Source organism: Hippocampus zosterae, chromosome 18 (genome assembly GCF_025434085.1).
Source record: "Hippocampus zosterae strain Florida chromosome 18, ASM2543408v3, whole genome shotgun sequence".
NCBI classification, from domain to species: domain Eukaryota; kingdom Metazoa; phylum Chordata; class Actinopteri; order Syngnathiformes; family Syngnathidae; genus Hippocampus; species Hippocampus zosterae.
In genome coordinates this window covers 16018727-16036905 of record NC_067468.1, presented here as the reverse complement: position 1 = coordinate 16036905, position 18179 = coordinate 16018727, and the positions used below count along the sequence as shown (strand labels likewise).

Below are 18179 nucleotides of genomic sequence, written 5' to 3'. Positions count from 1 at the left end.
TATATTTATTTATATGGACCATTCTAACAAATGGAATAGATTTGATACATGTTTGATACATTTGATGTATCAAATGACAAAACAATACATTTACATATTTTTTATATAAGCATGTTCAGGCTCATATTATATTCTGTCAGCTTTAGAATGCCCAAACACTACATGTTTCGTGTTTATTTTCATTGAAGTTTCCAATTTACAACATTAAATCAATATCGTATCACGTGACCTGTTCCGAGCATCAACACCTGCACGGCGCTCACGTCGGAAGAGGCAGCTCGTGCAGTCCCTGAACGTGTCAAACCGGTTGCGTGGGTTCGCGAGGGCCGGGCAGGTAAGGCTGCGTGGTGGTGAGGGGGGGGGGTAAGGAGGAAGGGCGGGTGCCGTGGAGCGTCTCTACAAGCAGGAAGAAGGAAACATGGTGCGCTGACACAACGGCTGGACAACCACACACAGAGCTGATTTTTCCATTTTTTAAAAGTATTTGTGACCACCCAGCAGGAAAAAAACAACTTGTAAGTACAGTTTAGTATCATTTTAAATCGACCTTTTTTTAAATTTGGTCAGTTTCAGGTTGCTGTTGAAGAGTCGCTTGGTTCAAACACCTGGAAGGGAGTGTCAGTGCCTCACCTGAGCGAATGCTCTTGTTTCATTCGGGCTTTACATTTACCCCTCTCAGAACTGGAATTGTGTGCAGTTGTAACTGAGCCTAAATCGAAGAAAAAGTTCTTATTCCTTTATCACCTATCAAACCAAAAATGGGCTACCTAAAAACTGGTCCAAACAATACAAATATATTTTTTTCTCCCACACTAATTGTGGGCACTCCTTGTAATAAAGGCACACACTGCTAATGCTAACATTTGATAAGATATTCAAGTCAAGTATTCCATTGCACTATTTGGGAATGAATGCATGTGTTTTTAGCCACATGACACAAGCAAAATCTTTTCCTCGCAGTACAATGCTGTAAAGTTGCACACTAGTACAAAATCCATCTGCAATAATGAATTTAATCTTTTGAAGAAACGCAGCACTATGATATGAAATGTCAGGATATTACGTCTATTGAATTTTTTTTTAGCCTACTGTTCCAAACTGAACAGATACTATAACTACAAATGAGCACAAGGTAAAAATCAATGCCTCTTTCAAAGAAAGTATTTTGACCTTTTGTGGTATTTAGTTACAACAGTGCATCACCATTTGACATCTGAGAACAATCATCAAAACCTTTTCACCCAAATAGGGATTTCTAATTCATCCTGAATCATGATGAGTTTGCACTTCAAGCAGAACGTGTGCAATTTCTCGGCTACAACATCCCAGCGTTTCCGATTCTTCTTACCAAAACACGCTAGCAGTATTGTGCTAACCGGATAGCGTGGACAACTCGGAAAAGACCATTTTTGTCTTTCACAGTTACTGCGCCCTTGCACCCAAAGGTCATTTTGGAGTGAGTTTGGTTGAGCAGGATTTGGAAAGCCCCGTCAAACACACGTTTGGATGAATGAGAACAGAACCAGGTGAACCAGGGCTTCTCTCGGCTTCGATGGCAGTGACATCACAATTTTTCCTCTAGATGACTAGACAAAAATTCCCATGGGTAACCTCCAAAATCTTGCAGCAAGTCTCCCCAGAAGTGTTGAAACTATTACAACTATTTCAACTCTATTGTCTTCCAATTGAATTTCCCGTCTATCATTTTTCAATATCTCAATACTGTTGTGTTTGCTTCCAAATCATCCTCATCAGCCCGCAATGTCTTCTAATACAAACCTCACAATAGCCCGTGTGATGTTCGTTTCAAAGAAGGCTCATTGTATCGCACGAGTATTCCTTAGTCACAACAAGACGGCGTAATCGACGATCAGAATCTCTTAAAACGGCACCGCGCACACCAAAAATAGATTCGCGTTTTGAAAGCCGTAATCGTCACTTGTTGAACCACTTTAATGATGCAAGGTCCAGGAGAGTGTTTTATCTTAACACAGTTCAGCCACCTGCCGCCCCGCTGTTTACCTAAAACAAGCAAAGCGCCAAGGTTTTGATTATGGAAAACCCGTCTGTGCTTTTCCGCGCAGAGAGCTCATATTGAATATCTCTTTGATTTATGACGAAAAGAAACTACATGGGGCGGCCCGGTAGTCCAGTGGTTAGCACGTCGGCTTCACAGTGCGGAGGTACCGGGTTCGATTCCAGCTCCGGCCTCCCTGTGTGGAGTTTGCATGTTCTCCCCGGGCCTGCGTGGGTTTTCTCCGGGTGCTCCGGTTTCCTCCCACATTCCAAAAACATGCATGGCAGGCTGATTGAACACTCTAAATTGTCCCTAGGTGTGAGTGTGAGTGCGAATGGTTGTTCGTCTCTGTGTGCCCTGCGATTGGCTGGCAACCGATTCAGGGTGTCCCCCGCCTACTGCCCGGAGACGGCTGGGATAGGCTCCAGCACCCCCCGCGACCCTAGTGAGGATCAAGCGGTTAGGAAGATGAATGAAAAAAAAGAAACTACATGGCAAACGGTGAATGGACTGATGAAAATAATCAAAATAAATCGTGAAAATTCTCAAATTTTTCCAACAGGGTTCTCGGCAATAAGTAATCAATATTTATGTCTTGGTTTGAAATTGAATTGAGTTGAAATGATTTCTAATGCAACAAGTACACATAAGTTGATTCATTTGCCTAACCACCAAGTGATGACGGAGACGAGCTATGTTAATATTCATTTATTACAAATTTCGTTTGTCATTTACGTTGAATTAATTTGTTTATCGATAATGTCTTGAACTCATTAAGACATCGGGAATTTTCACCGCGAGACTTTCCATGACGATCCGGACTAATCTCCACCTAAACGTATCGTATTGTTTTGTGTTTTTTTGTTATTGTAAAGTGTCCTTGGGTGTCTTGAAAGGTTATAAATACAATATATTATTATTATTATTGTAAACACATTATTATAAAAGGTGATTCCACCCAAATCGTGTCCCGTGCTGTCACGCAGTGTCCATGTCAGCTGGCAAGCGATTCCTTCCTTTTATTTGCACACTGAGTGGCATCTTTGTGTGTGTGTGTGTGTCACTCTTTGTGCGACGTTTCATTTTTTTTTCTGCTCTTCGGCGTACCTGCCTGAACGAGAGCTGAGCCCCCCCCCCCCCCACTCTCAGGTTTCACTGTCGTCACTACGGTATGCTCTCCTCTGTCCCACTCCGCAGATCACTTACCCCGCCCTCCTTCATTGTTGCCATAGTTACGTCCCTTGGCCAGATACCAGCAAACCTGTTTTCGGAGTCAGCTGATGCCACTGATGAATTAGTTTTATGTTTTAAAACGATTTTGTACCCGCAGGTCTTATGCCCAGCCGCAAAAAACGCCAACAACGCCGTTGCTCCACATTTCTTTATTTTTGCATTCCTCTTAGTTATGTCACATGAATGGCACTGTGTTGTCGTGTCTTTGTTTTTTTTTTCCCACATATTAAATGAATTATCATTGGTGAGGTGTGCGCTTCAAGCGAAGCCTTCATTCTCAAACAATCTGGAAATGTTGTTTTTGGTCTGGAAATGTTGTTTTTGGTCAACTGGATGATTTACAAAAAAACTAGCATTTTTCCATCAACATTTGTCCATCTCGGTTGCTTGATACAAAATAGCATGCGGGTATTTGGGCCCCGAATAGAAAATAGGCGGGCAGCCCGGTAGTCCAGTGGTTAGCACGTGGGCTTCACAGTGCAGAGGTACCGGGTTCGATTCCAGCTCCGGCCTCCCTGTGTGGAGTTTGCATGTTCTCCCCGGGCCTGCGTGGGTTTTCTCCGGGTGCCCCGGTTTTCCTCCCACAAAAACATGCGTGGCAGGCTGATTGAACACTCTAAATTGTCCCTAGGTGTGAGTGTGAGCGTGGATGGTTGTTCGTCTCTGTGTGCCCTGCGATTGGCTGGCAACCAGTTCAGGGTGTCCCCCGCCTACTGCCTGAAGACGGCTGGGATAGACTCCAGCACCCCCGCGACCCTAGTGAGGATCAAGCGGCTCGGAAGATGAACGAATAGAAAATAGGCCACCTTATCCCTCAGTTCCATAGTCCAATTATGACACCCACGTGTCAATCGTAGTTTGTAAACGGTGTTAAGCAGGCAGGGCTTATCACCCAAACGCCGTCTCGTTTGCGGCCGCTTGGCGCAAACCGATAGTCAGCGAGAGCGACGATCTTCTGTGTGCTTGAAAAACATATTTTTACGCCTCGCTCATGCGATCGGGCGTCCTTTGGCCATGCAAAGAGGGCAGCTTAGCCAATCAAGTTCAGCGAGCCGCCGCTGCTCTTTTTCTACCCTCGACTACTTTCGGATAAACAGAGCGTTTAAGATAAGATAAGATATCCTTTATTCGGTTTGTTTCCCGGTTGGCTCTTGAGAGTTGTTACTTGCTTTGGAGTACAACAGCGTTAAGGAATCCGAATCCTTTCTGCTTTGGCAGAGATATCGGCAGTGTCAAAATGACTACGCGCAACGCGGGCACCCACGGGTCGGTGGGGCCCAACGATGAGGTCATGCCGTACAGCGATGACGAGACGGACGATGAGCTGGATGTGAGCACGGATGAGGAAGAGGAGCCGGTGCCGGGGGCACCGCCTCCACCCGTGGAAATTCGACCAAGTGGTGAGGCATACAATCGCTTGGATGACACATTTTTTTGTTGTCTTCGGGACAACGTTCTCCAAATATGAGGCGGGGAAGAGCTAAAATGTTCTGCTTTTGATTCTGTCTTGTAGAGGTTGGCTGGAAAGTGAAAGCCAATGACCGAGCGTTCCATCACCTGCCAGAATTTGACAAAAAAGTATTCCTGTGCTACAAGAAGAGCAGATACTCGGTACGTGCACAAATCATGACTCTTGGCCAAGATATTACGAAGCAAAGAGTTGGCTCCATTATTTTTCGAAATGTTCCGCATGATAATTAGCTTGCGGTATTCAAACCGCCGCGCAAGTCTTTTACTGTCACAAGGTCGTAAAAACCTTTGTCATCGCTGTTGTATCGGTATGGAAAGTTCCTCTTCCTGCCTTTGTACTCAATTTTTTTTTTGTTCACTTTTACAGGGCAATGCCATCAAGACGTACAAATACAACGTCTTCACATTCCTTCCCCTCAACTTGTACGAACAGTTCAAGAGGGTCGCCAACATCTACTTCTTGGCGCTGCTCATTCTACAGGTACACATCGACACGGTGGCGGAATTACGGCAAATTATAAAAAAAAAAAAAAATAAAACGAGTGAATCATCATGTACATCCATTTGGTTTTGTCGTCGTAGTGTATTCCGGCCATTACGACTCTGCCTTGGTACACCACTCTGATTCCACTGGTCGTGGTTCTGGGGGTAACTGCCATCAAAGACCTGGTGGACGATCTTGTAAGAAAAGCAGTTTGCCGAGCGCCCCCCCCCCCCCTCTTCCCACTCAAACAATAGTGGCAATAAATCGAGCTTCGTTTTTGAGACTTCTATTTTCTCAAATGTGCTTATTGTGTTTTAATTCTTGCGGCCCGGTAGTCCAGTGGTTAGCACGTCGGCTTCACGGCGCAGAGGTACCGGGTTCGATTCCAGCTCCGGCCTCCCTGTGTGGAGTTCGCATGTTCTCCCCGGGCCTGCGTGGGTTTTCTCCGGGTGCTCCGGTTTCCTCCCACATTCCAAAAACATGCGTGGCAGGCTGATTGAACACTCTAAATTGTCCCAAGGTGTGAGTGTGAGCGTGGATGGTTGTTCGTCTCTGTGTGCCCTGTGATTGGCTGGCAACCGATTCAGGGTGTCCCCCGCCTACTGCCCGGAGACAGCTGGGATAGGCTCCAGCACCCCCCGCGACCCTAGTGAGGATCAAGCGGTTAGGAAGATGAATGAATGAATGAATGAATGTTTTAATTCTTGAAGTGACGCGCCCTCTTGCTTGCTTTTACCTTTCAGGCTCGACACAGGATGGACAAGGAGATCAATAATAGGAAATGCGAGGTCCTGCTGGACGGCAGGTCAGAATTCGCTCACGTTAACTTGCCGTTAACTTTTGGATGCTTGCTGGATATTTAATTGAAGTGTTACGCCCAAGTCTGGTCGGTTGTTTTGTTTGTTTGTTTGTTTGTTTATTGAACATAAAACAAATACAGTAATAATTTGACAGAAAATAAGGTAGATAAAAAAAGTAAAAAAGAAAGAAATCAGTCTTCATTCAACACAGTTATTATGTTCAAGGGAGTAGGATGAAGTAAAAAACGTATCTAGTCCTACCCCGTTATGTTTTTATATCTACTAAATCATTTTTATATCAATCAGAAAAGAAAAAGTAATAAGAAGTCTCCATTAAGGCTCATACTTTACCCTTAACCGTGATATTTTTACAACTTTTGGTTTGTATCGAGATTATATACATCCTCACCCTGGCACTCTTGTGTCAATTTTCTCTTGTATTCATAATGGTTATTTTAATACCTTTCTCTATTTATCAACTTAGTTCTGATTTATCATGATATTTAACGTTTAGAATTTATCATTTTAACTCTGATTGATGTAGGTTGTTTGTACTATTTTTTTGAATTTGTTTTTGAACTCAGCAAGCGATTTACTCATTTTTAGGTCCGTTTCGAGATTATTCCATACCGAGATTATTGAAATACCGGTTCGAGTTTTTCTCCAAGCGTTGCTATTTCGTGCATATTCCGTTTCCCTCGGGGATCCAAATATGCTGTTGTTTTCTTCTCTTGACACCTCGCAACAACCTGTTGGTTTTTTGTTTTCATTCTTCAGGTTTCAAGAGTCAAAATGGAGACACATCGAGGTCGGAGATGTCGTTCGTCTGAAGAAAAATGATTTTATTCCGGTACGTGTAAATTGGGATAGGCATGAGTGAGGGGGTGGGGTGTCTGCATTTGCCCTGCGATGGTTCAGGGCGTCCCCAAAGTCCGCTGGGATTGTCTCCAGCTAATGAGGACGGCCGATCTAGAAAATGGATCTGGATCAATTGATGGCTTTCGTTACTTTATCCAAACTGCAATCATCTGGTTTTTTTTTTCAGTTTTACATTCATTCAAATAATATTGAATTTTGGTTGCTGAAAATAATCCAGCGTGCTAGCGTATTCTCCGAAACCCACTTCACCACCATTTTGTTCAATTTAAGAATTCTAATGGGCTCCGACTCCAAAGTGTGTTTTAAAGACATGTTGTACAACTTGTCCATTGTGTCAGCGTCTTTTGTTTCTTTGTTTTGTTTTGCCCTAGGCGGACCTGTTGCTGTTATCTACCTCAAACCCAAACAGCCTGTGCTACGTGGAAACGGCGGAGCTTGATGGGTGAGTATTATTGGATATTTTATTAAAGAAGCAGAAACAAATGCTTCTGCGAAAAACACGTACTCCTTTCAAGGCACTTTGAGGATTTAAAATGTCAGCAAAGCGATTCAACTCCATTTGATGAATGATACGTTCTTTGTCAACACGTCAAGTAAGACGACTGCAAATATTTCTTTCTTTAACTTTGAGCTATGTGACCTTTTTTTTTTTTTTTGGACAAAGAAAGGAACGCTCCCCCCCCCCTAAACATTTGGAGTCAAACAACACAAACGGCCTGATAATTTGAAGTAAATGAGCCGATATCTCACTGAGCAGCGATTGCTGGCTAATGATGATGAAATAGTTGAATTTGCATTTTTTTTGTCATGGTTCATAAAAGAATGCAAAACGCTTTACTTTTCATGAACATTTTTAGTCTTTTTTTTTAATGTGTGTTTTGGTTTGCAACAGTCAATTTTTTTTTGACCTGTTTTCTTGTGTGTGTGTGTGTGTGTGTTTTTTTTTCAGGGAAACCAACCTAAAGTTCAAGATGGGACTTCGAGTAACTGATGAAAGGCTGCAGGAGGAACGTCAAATGGCTCAGTTTGATGGTAATTCTGCCTATTTTTAAAAAATTTTGTGGTTTTTAAGTATACTATACTGTTAATTTCAATTAGCCTTTTATTGATGAAATATGCATTTTTTTTAATAAGAGAAATGTAAAATAATTGGCTTGTTTATATATTATAACGTTTATATCTTGAGGTTTGATTTTAATAATAGCTTTTCCCTAAAACACACTTGACACACAGGACTATTTGTTTTAATGCCATTTTTTTTTTTGTAGCACTGATTGAGTGCGAGGAGCCCAACAACCGCCTGGACAAATTCACAGGGGTGATGCACTGGAATACGGAACGCTATCCGCTGGACTTGGATAACATGCTGCTCCGAGGCTGCAAGATCAGAAACACGGAAAATTGTCACGGAGTTGTTATTTTTGCAGGTTTGAATGTCGCGCCGCGAGATCAATTGACCACCCGTTAAACTTCGGGTTTTTCTTTCTTATTCTTGGCCTTTCTATTTTTCCTCTGAAGGTGCCGACACAAAAATAATGAGAAATGGCGGCAAGTCACGGTTCAAGAGGACCAAGATTGACGAGCTGATGAACTACATGGTCTACACTGTGAGTTCCACTCATGGCTGAGTTTCCGATTTTGATCCAGTGAGACATGTTGTGCTATCTAGGCATGGACGTAGTTATCGATGAAATGAAGATGGGGAGGAACTTACCCTCCAGATTCAGGTCAAATGTGTTTTTTGTTTGATTTATCACACAATAGATCTTTGTCCTCCTGATCCTGGTGGCAGCAGGACTTGCCATTGGTCACAGCTTCTGGTACGAGGAAGTCGGGTCCAACGCTTGGTATCTGTATGACGGAAGAGAGGACAGCACCTCCTACAGAGGATTCCTCAGCTTCTGGGGCTACCTCATTGTTCTCAACACCATGGTGCCTATTTCGCTCTATGTCAGGTTAGTCAAAAGAATGAATGCCAAACACCTTGAGCCTTGTCCATGTTGGCCATGAGAAGAGGAAAGTTTCATGGCGATATAAGATTAAGATTAAGATAACCTTTATTAGTCTCGCAATGGAGAAATTCCAGATTCACAGCAGCAAAGTTATGAAAGGAAGAAGCAGAACAACAAAAAAAATAGGAGCTGCTGGAAAGGCAGCCACTCTCATGGCGCCATTTTGAAGTCAAAAATAACAAAAATAACACAAGACAACAGATAGGACAGACAGTCGTGCAGTCCTAACCACTTCTCCGTCACACGCTTTGTTGTTTGAAGCAGTTTGAGATGAAAGAGGAGAGGATCAAAGTGTCCTTTCACCAGTGGATCAGAGACATCATGCTGAAAATGTGCACACGTCTGCTACAAGCAAAGTTTTGAAAGCAAACACGAAGCTGTAGCGTCCATTGACGAAAAGAGATTAGTTCACTTCTCCTGTCCCACATAATCCGCTTCAAACTCCAAGCCGCGACTCCCAGCTCCAAATCCACATCGGCACTCCGCGCCAACGCTCCTTTCTTCTCATCGTCGGCTCCTCAAGACCTCCATAGGAACCCAAGTTTTTGTTCCCCGTAAACGCGTATCGTTCTCGTTCTAAATTATCCCTCGGTGTGATTTGTAGTATATGGGATGAGTAAGTAAGTCTTTAGTTTTTCTTTGGAATCTCCAAAACCGCCTGCGACGAGTCTCCCACGAGGGTTGACTTCATGTCAGAGTTCCAAGCGCTGCAGTAAATTCTCGCTGAGCCCAAAGTTAAACAAACCGATGGCTAAAACCGCTCTTTGGTCGCTCTCTGTTCAGCGTGGAGGTAATCCGTCTCGGCCAGAGTAAGTTCATCAACTGGGACCTGCAGATGTACTACGCAGAGAAAGACACACCGGCAAAGGTACAATCCAACGATCGCAAACGTATCGGGACACGGTTTTCGCCTCAAAATGACGCAAACGCTTGGGATTAGTTTTGCTTTCCTGCGCTTCGGGAGTGACGACCCCCCTCTCTGATCCAATTCTTGCCAGGCTCGAACCACCACCCTGAACGAGCAGCTCGGACAGATCGAATACATCTTCTCGGACAAGACGGGAACGCTGACGCAAAACATCATGCAGTTCAAAAAGTGCACTATCGCCGGGCACAGCTACGGTAACCGTCGTTGGCGTTACGCTTTTGCGGTCAAAATGTACGTCCCTGAAAATGATCGCGAGTGGAAATGTCGCCTTATTCGCCGCAGGTGACCCAACCACCGCTGAAGGAGTGCGTCTGGACCGCGGAAAGGTAGTGCCAGTTGCGCTCGTTTTGTTCACCATGACGTCTGGAAACGAATCCGGCCGCACTCGTCACCTCTGCTCTCTCCTCAAAGCCGGTGGACTGGAGCTGGAATCGCTACGCGGACAAAAAGTTCCAATTCGTGGACAATTCCCTTGTTGCCTGTTTGCGGTCCAAGAAGGATAAAGAAGCCGTGGAGTTCTTCAGACTCCTCTCCCTTTGTCACACCGTCATGGTGGAAAGCAAGGAAGGTAAATGAAACCTTGGTCAACGATTCCAATTTCAGATTCTGGATCAAATTTGTCCCCCCCCCCCTTTTTTTAGGTGAACTGGTGTACCAAGCGGCGTCACCGGATGAAGGCGCACTCGTGACGGCGGCTCGGAACTTTGGCTTTGTCTTTCTTTCCCGAACGCAGGACACCATCACCATCCGGGAGATGGAACAAGAGAACACCTACGAGATGTTGGCGCTGCTGGACTTCAACTCTGACCGCAAACGCATGTCCATCATCCGTAGGAATACCCGTGCAATGCCGCCATTTTGATGTTGTCGCGCAAAGCCCCCCAGCGCTTTTCAATCTTCTTCGAATCAATCTCTCGCCTCCTCAGTGAAGTTTCCGGATGGTCGAATCCGTCTCTACTGCAAAGGAGCCGACACGGTCATCTACCAGCGACTTTCGCCCAATTCCAAGCACAGGGAGTTGACGCAATCTGCTTTGGATGTGAGTCCCAGCGTCCTTTTGTTTGGCTCAACTCTGATTCGAAGGAATTACCGTACATGTATCAGAATCAGAATCATCTTTATTGGCCAAGTATGTAGAACACACAAGGAATTTGTCTCCGGTATAACACGCTGCACTAGTATCATCGTAAACAACAAAATCATTGAACCATTTTAGAGTATACCAGTAGTTTTGTAGCACCATTTTGTGGTGCAAGAAGAGTGACTACGTCAGTGACTGTTTAAGGAGTTAATGGCTAGAGGGAAGAAGCTGTTTAAGTGTCTACTGGATTTGGTGCGCATGGATCTGTAGCGTCTGCCTGAGGGGAGTGGCTGAAAAAGGTGGTGGGCAGGGTGCGGGGGATCCAGGAGGATTTTCCGTGCCCGTGACTTGATTCTTGCAGTGTGCAAGTCCTCAAGAGTGGGTAGGGCGGTGCCAACGATTTTTTCTGCCGTCCTAACTGTCCGTTGAAGTCGGATTTTGTCCTTTTTTGTGGCGGCCCCAAACCAAACCGTGATGGAAGAACACAGGATTGAATCGATGACTGCCGTGTAGAACTGTCTTAGATATCGTCCGTCTAATATTGAGTTCGTGAAATTCTTTTGGGGACTGTGCTCTTTCTCCCCCCCTGCAGAAATTTGCCAACGAGACCTTGCGAACACTGTGCTTGTGCTACAAAGACATCAGCAGCAGCGAGTACGAGGCCTGGTCCAGGAAACACATGGAGGCTCAGGTGACCATGGTCGACAGAGAGGCGGCCCTCGATCAAGTGTATGAAATGATTGAGAAAAACCTCATGGTAAGCGGAAAAACGCCGCACGTTATACACTCCAACCTCTTTTCGGCCTGTCCCACTTTTGGGATACATTTGCTGACTGAATGTATTCGGAGATTAAGTAGGAATGCCACAGGGGTCTGTAACGAGGTCCATTGTTTTTTTATTTTTATTATTATTATTATGCTGTCAGGCTGCTGAATAAAAATAACAACAATAATAATAATAATTAAATGATGCGATGTGTGTGATGTGAAAAACAATTGTAAATAGCACTGAGATTTATCCATTTTGTATTTATATTGCACTTAATTGAACAGTGTTTGTTTGTTTTTTCTTCTTTCTACCCACATTCTTGCTGCTGGAGGCTGTAAATTTCCCCAATAATGTCAATAACTTTGCCTTTCCATGCAGCTGATTGGAGCAACGGCCATCGAAGACAAACTGCAAGAAGGAGTACCGGAAACCATCGCCAAACTGGCCAAGGCTGACATCAAGATCTGGGTTCTGACTGGAGATAAGAAAGGTAGAAAGTCAGTCAGACGACATCCAAGCGATCGAAGATCATATGCACAAATCACACCGCGGAAACGAGAAGGAGAATGTATCCGTTTGTGTGCCAATTGTGTTTTCTTTGTTCTCGTTATTTGTCTTGTCTTCTTGCAGAAACTGCGGAGAACATTGGGTTTTCCTGCTCCCTTTTGACGGAAGATATGCACCTTCACTACGGAGAGGACGTCAAGTGAGTTGATTCCCACGAAATTTCTCGACGCGCAAGGTCAAATGTGAAAACGTTCATTTACTGTGATATTTTAAACACTCTTCGGAAAACTTCCTCGCTTTGTACGCCGTAGTATCGGTCGTTGTAGGCCGGTGTCTCGGACTCGTTGTCAGGCTGGATTGATTGATGTGTTTGTCACCAGTGAGAAGCTGAGCCTCCGTCAGGCCAAGAGGAGACGTGAGCCTCCGACTGAGAGCCGAGGAAAAAAGAAACCCGCAGAGCCATTTTTCCCTGAGCCAGGCAAAAATGCACTCATTATCACTGGAGGATGGCTCGTAAGTAGGGGGGGCGGGGCTTCTTCCAGGTAAATCAGATGTTTACATAATAGTGACTTTAGGTCTCGGAAAAGGAATTCATTCATGTGTAATATAAGGACGCTCAATCGTTTATAATGGCCGAAGAACCAAACGACAACATTTCTATTTTTTTTTTTTCAGAACGAGATTCTGTATGAAAAGAAGAAGAAACGCCGCCGTTTGCGTCTTCGTCGTCTGGGAAAGCGGCCGCCTCCCACCAACCCTCAGGATGGACAGCCAATGAACGAGTGGGAGAAAGAAATGAGACAGGTTGGGAAGAAAAAAAATAAAATAAAAGAATCGTCGAAGGCAGTATAGAAAAGCTTTTCGGGACGACAACCGCAAATCCGCTTTCCTTTCCAGATCGACTTTGTGGACATGGCCTGCGAGTGTGAATCGGTGATTTGCTGTCGCGTCACACCGAAGCAGAAAGCCAATGTGGTCAGTTTGGTGAAGAAGTATAAGAAGGCGGTGACGTTGTCCATCGGCGACGGGGCCAACGATGTCAACATGATCAAGAGTACGAATGCCGATATCTGCTACTTCACATTTCACAGTGGACGGGGGGAACGAGCATGATTGCAAATGGACGACCTGTTTTACGCGTTTCGCCCAAAAAAAAAAACGTGCCACGTGACCCCCAAATCACTTTCATGGAACTTCACACAACCGACATCTTCAAAATGTTGTACGCCTACAAAAATAATTGCTTCGATGTTCAACTTTTGCGCCCTTCCCCCATTTGCCCCGTTCCTCCAGCCGCAGACATCGGCGTTGGCATCAGCGGTCAAGAAGGGATGCAGGCTGTGATGTCCAGCGACTTTGCTTTTGCTCAGTTCCGTTATTTGCAACGACTCCTGCTCGTGCACGGCCGCTGGTCTTACATCAGAATGTGCAAGTTTCTTCGCTTCTTCTTCTTCAAGAACTTTGCCTTCACATTGGTCCATTTCTGGTACTCTTTCTTCAGCGGATATTCCGCGCAGGTCAGCGATAAATTCCAAGTGATGCCGTCGCAGGCCCTGCTGCATGACGTTTAAAATTAAAAAAAAATTTTTTTTGTTTTTTTTTTGTAGGTGGCCTACGAGGACTGGTTCATCACGCTCTACAATCTTTTTTACAGCAGCTTACCTGTTCTTCTCGTTGGACTGCTTGACCAGGTAACAACAAATGACAAAAGATCAGCTCACATGTTGTGATGAGATCTGAAAGTCTTTCTAGAAATTGTCTTTTAGCTCCGAAATGAAAAGTTTTACTCGTTTAAGCCACCGAGCGGCACAGTTTACGTTGCAATTTGGAACAATGCACCACTTTCCACCGCGGGGTGTGTAAGCTATGCAAATAGACTGACGTCATGTTAGCGTGACTCTGCGTAACGCGTGAATAGAAGACGTCTGACTGTACCGCGTGCCTTCCTCCCATCGCCGTTCCTGTTGACGCACAAAAGAGAAATGTTTTCTTTTCACTAAGTCAATAAACTTTCGGCTCGGAGGTTGTCAATTTATGAGGCGAACTGAACGGCTCCCATTTGTGCGTCTGAATCGTGAAATCAATCTGAAGATCTTCAAGTGATTTTTGTCTTCCGTTTCCAGGACGTGAATGACAGACTGAGCCTTAAATTTCCCAAGCTGTATCTGCCGGGTCAGCAGGGGCTGCTGTTCAACTACAAGAACTTCTTCATCAGCTTGTTCCACGGCATCTTCGTCTCCCTCATCATCTTCTTCATTCCTTATGGGGCCTTCCTGCAAACTATGGGGCAAGATGGAGAAGCCCCCTCGGATTACCAGTCTTTTGCCGTCGTCACCGCCTCCTCGCTCATTTTCACCGTCAACCTTCAGGTGAGTCGCTCGCAAATCGTTGACTTTGATATCCTCGTTTTTAAACGTACTGGCCTTTTAGATCTCCTTGGATACCTCCTACTGGACTTTTGTCAACTGTTTTGCCGTTTTGGGAAGCATAGCCATCTACTTTGGCATTATGTTTGACCTGCACAGTGCTGGAATTCACGTCATCTTTCCACGCCATTTTACCTTCACAGGTCAGTTGGTCATTTATATAGATACAAGATATATATTTTCATATGCAAAGTAGCTCAAATACAAAGTCTTTGTTTTTCATCCCTAACCACGTGACCGCTGTTACTTTTCCGATAGGGGCAGCAGCAAATGCTCTCCGCCAGCCTTACTTGTGGTTAACCATCATCCTCACGGTGGGAATCAGCCTACTGCCCGTCATCTGCATCCAGTTCCTTCATAAAATCATCTTTCCTTCTGTAGGAGATAAGGTAAGGTCACTGAAGGTCAAGCTTGCAGGTCTTGACTGATTGGTTTGACCAATCAAAGTCACGTCTGAGCTGTAGTTGTATAACCTCCACCCCGCCCCCACCCCCATCTGTCCGAAGATCCAGAGAAACAGGAAGAGGTACGAGTTGGAAATGCAACAGGAGGCGAGGAAAAGAGCACCGGCCTTCCAACGCGGCCTGCGTTCCCGCCGCTCTGGCTACGCCTTCTCCCATTCCAGAGGCTTTGCAGAACTCATTGCTTCTGGCCGGAGCATTCGGAGGCGCCCGCTGTCCCGGATTGGACACCACGGCAGCATCAGGGAGGTTTCCGAAAGAGCTGAGAACATTTGATGCTTGGAGAATTGGAGACTGGTGAACTGACACTGTGGGTCGGATTCCCTTTTTCTGGAAACACCAACTGAAGGGGAACAATCGGCTGAGGTGCTCAAGATCGGTAACTCGGCAGAGAAAAAGGACGTTATCAAAGTTGAGGGATATTTTCAAATCGAGGTGGAAGTGCTTTTGAAAGTGACAGAAGAACTGAGGCACTCCCGTCTATGCAAAGACTCGATTATGCAAAACCAAAGAGAAACTCACGATGTCATTTATTTAACTCAGGGTTTTTAATACAAAACAAACAAAAAGCTTTATTTTTTTTAAAAAAGGTTAGTTGACCCCACCAGGCCCAACTTTCCCTCCTGTCCACGCCACTGCAGCTTGTGTGGCTTCAGGTCCATCGTGCACTTGAAATCAATATTTTCTATTCTATTTTTATCGCTGTCATTTCTAATTACATTGATCCATCCTTTTTTTTCTCCTGTCGAAATTCAAAACGGATCCCATTTTATTTTAAAAACACTTTTAAAGTTTTATTTTTAATAACGGAGGGATGTTACGATGTCGGCCAATGCGAGGCGGCTTGTGGTAAAGTGTGTCATTAAATATAAACGGTGAAGTGAATATTGTTTCCCCTCTCCTGAATCAGACGGCTTTTTGCAGTGGCTTATTTTGTCGATTCACTTTTGTTTCAACCAAAATCTTTCAATACAGTTTTTATCCTAAATTGCTTGCCTTAAAAAATATCCCCCACCCAATCCTGACGATAAATTATCTTGATCATCTTTCCTTCTTGTTTGTTTACATCAAAATGTCAATTTATTTATCAGTCTGCCACACACTTCTAAGACAAAACAGATACTTTGTTGTTCTTTTACTCTTTTCAGATGCGTTTTTATGACTAGAACAGAGGCAGTGGACCCAGAAATGTTCATGTGGTTGTTGGGTTGAGTTGATGACATTTTATCATAGCATTGTTAATAAAAGCCAAGGGTATACGTATCAATGCGAAAGAACCTCTCTTTTTTTTCTCGGCTCATTGCGTGTGCAAAATGTATTTGTTTGTATTCCACTTAAATTGTTCGCAGGGCAGTTGAAGTCTCCAACCTGAACGGATCAATCACGGGAATTACGCATCTACGTTGTGGAGGTAATTATTCACACCCTCACTCGTGCTTATTGCCATATTAGTTGCTTTTAGTTTCATGCAGTGGCATTCCGTCAGGGCCAGCAAGGCATTCTCTGCTGGCCCAAACATTCTCAGAAAAGTAAATTGAATACATTTACTTTTCTGAGAATAACATCAATTTAATTTATTATTTTAATTTCATAAATATGTAAACAAAATTATTCTCTGTATTCTTTACGTCATATTATTTCCACTTAGTCGAGTGGCTTTCAATGTTATTTTAAATAAAATGTTATTTTAAATAACATTGAAAGCCACTCATAAATAACTTATTTATTATGGTAGAGTTTTTAACCAATCATATTTCAGATAGCTTGTGTTGCCAGGTATACTAAACTTGCTCGGGGCCTTCGGATTAAACGGAGCAGGCTCCTGTGCGCTGGAAATGAACGGGCTCAGTCAGCTTGCAATAGCCAATCAGATCACGAGTCTGCGTACCAGGGCCAGCTAGAAGGGCTTACGTCATAGGTGCATGCTTTCTAAGTCTCCCTGTTGCAACACACCTGATTCAAATGAACAGATGAACAAATCGTTCATTTGAATCTGGTGTGTTGCAACAGGGAGACTTGGGAAAACATGCAGGGCAGCGGCCCTCCAGGACCTGAGTTTGACATCTATGGTTTACGTCGACACTGCTAAAGAGAGTTGTTGCTGCATTTTGACCCAAAATGGCCGAAGGAGAAGACGTTGATCTGGTTGCAGGACTACTTTCCACACAATTTTCAAGACGGACCTTCCACTGGATTTACCAATTTTAGTTGGTTTACCAATGCAGCAAGGAAACATCAGAGCACGGCTGGGCACTTACAAGCTACGGTGCGTTTAAAAACGTTTGGGGACAGACACTCGCGTAGATCTGCAGCTCAGTGAACAGGCACTACTTTGGTGAGTAAATGAATTTTATTTTACATTTCTTCTTGTTATTTTATTTCGTTAGTATTAATGATAAAGAAATAAAATGACAAAGATACAAAAATGTATCAAATAAATCGTCTCACCTGCAATTTATAATGGCGCATTGTAGTCAGCTTCGTGCACTAAAATTGGTTCAATCTCAGCTTGTTTATGATCACACAGCGTAATTTGGGGGGCATTTTATTTAATATTTTTTAAATCTTTATTTTTGACTATCTGTAAATGTAGTTTCCTGCTCTTAATTGTGAATGCACACTTGGTGGTTTTAAATGCTCCTGAAATTAAGCGCTGCCTGACAAGCCTATATTGTGTTAATGTACGTGACGTCACTGAAGGCCTAAGATTTGAAATGCACGGCCCGCCACTGGTTTTATGCATTTTAGTTTGGCAGTTCAAATTAGATCCTCTGGGAGTCACTGCAAGACAATGACGACAGCACGACGTATGAATGAAGTGATCTTCCGAGCCGCTTGATCCTCACTAGGGTCGCGGGGGGTGCTGGAGCCAATCCCATCTGTCTCCGGGCAGTAGGCGGGGGACACCCTGAATCGGTTGCCAGCCAATCGCAGGGCACACAGAGACGAACAACCATTCGCACTCACACTCACACCTAGGGACAATTTGGAGTGTTCAATCAGCCTGCCATGCATATTTTTGGAATGTGGGAGGAAACCGGAGCACCCGGAGAAAACCCACGCAGGCCCGGGGAGAACATGCAAACTCCACACAGGGAGGCCGGAGCTGGAA

The 18179-nt window shown here is 44.3% G+C and overlaps 1 protein-coding gene and 1 long non-coding RNA gene across 2 annotated transcripts; both read left to right on the top strand.

Annotated features, from left to right (window-relative positions):
* Nucleotides 1-347: 347 nt before the first annotated feature.
* Nucleotides 348-15584, top strand: LOC127591188 (phospholipid-transporting ATPase IC-like). The gene is made up of 30 exons (XM_052051076.1): nucleotides 348-515; nucleotides 4471-4650; nucleotides 4764-4861; nucleotides 5088-5201; nucleotides 5303-5401; nucleotides 5948-6009; nucleotides 6782-6854; nucleotides 7255-7325; nucleotides 7833-7915; nucleotides 8152-8310; nucleotides 8402-8490; nucleotides 8648-8838; nucleotides 9679-9763; nucleotides 9894-10017; nucleotides 10106-10149; nucleotides 10235-10391; nucleotides 10465-10653; nucleotides 10750-10862; nucleotides 11497-11661; nucleotides 12052-12163; nucleotides 12304-12379; nucleotides 12561-12693; nucleotides 12856-12984; nucleotides 13078-13234; nucleotides 13474-13697; nucleotides 13788-13871; nucleotides 14304-14549; nucleotides 14611-14749; nucleotides 14865-14995; nucleotides 15113-15584. The coding sequence occupies exons 2-30, from the start codon at nucleotides 4488-4490 to the stop codon at nucleotides 15341-15343; spliced, it is 3741 nt and encodes a 1246-aa protein (XP_051907036.1). The 5' UTR covers nucleotides 348-515; nucleotides 4471-4487; the 3' UTR covers nucleotides 15344-15584.
* A 5-nt stretch (nucleotides 15585-15589) lies between these two features.
* On the top strand, nucleotides 15590-16344 carry LOC127591243 (uncharacterized). The gene is made up of 2 exons (XR_007959839.1): nucleotides 15590-16196; nucleotides 16245-16344. It is a non-coding gene; the product is annotated as an uncharacterized LOC127591243 (long non-coding RNA).
* The last annotated feature ends 1835 nt before the right edge of the window (nucleotides 16345-18179 follow it).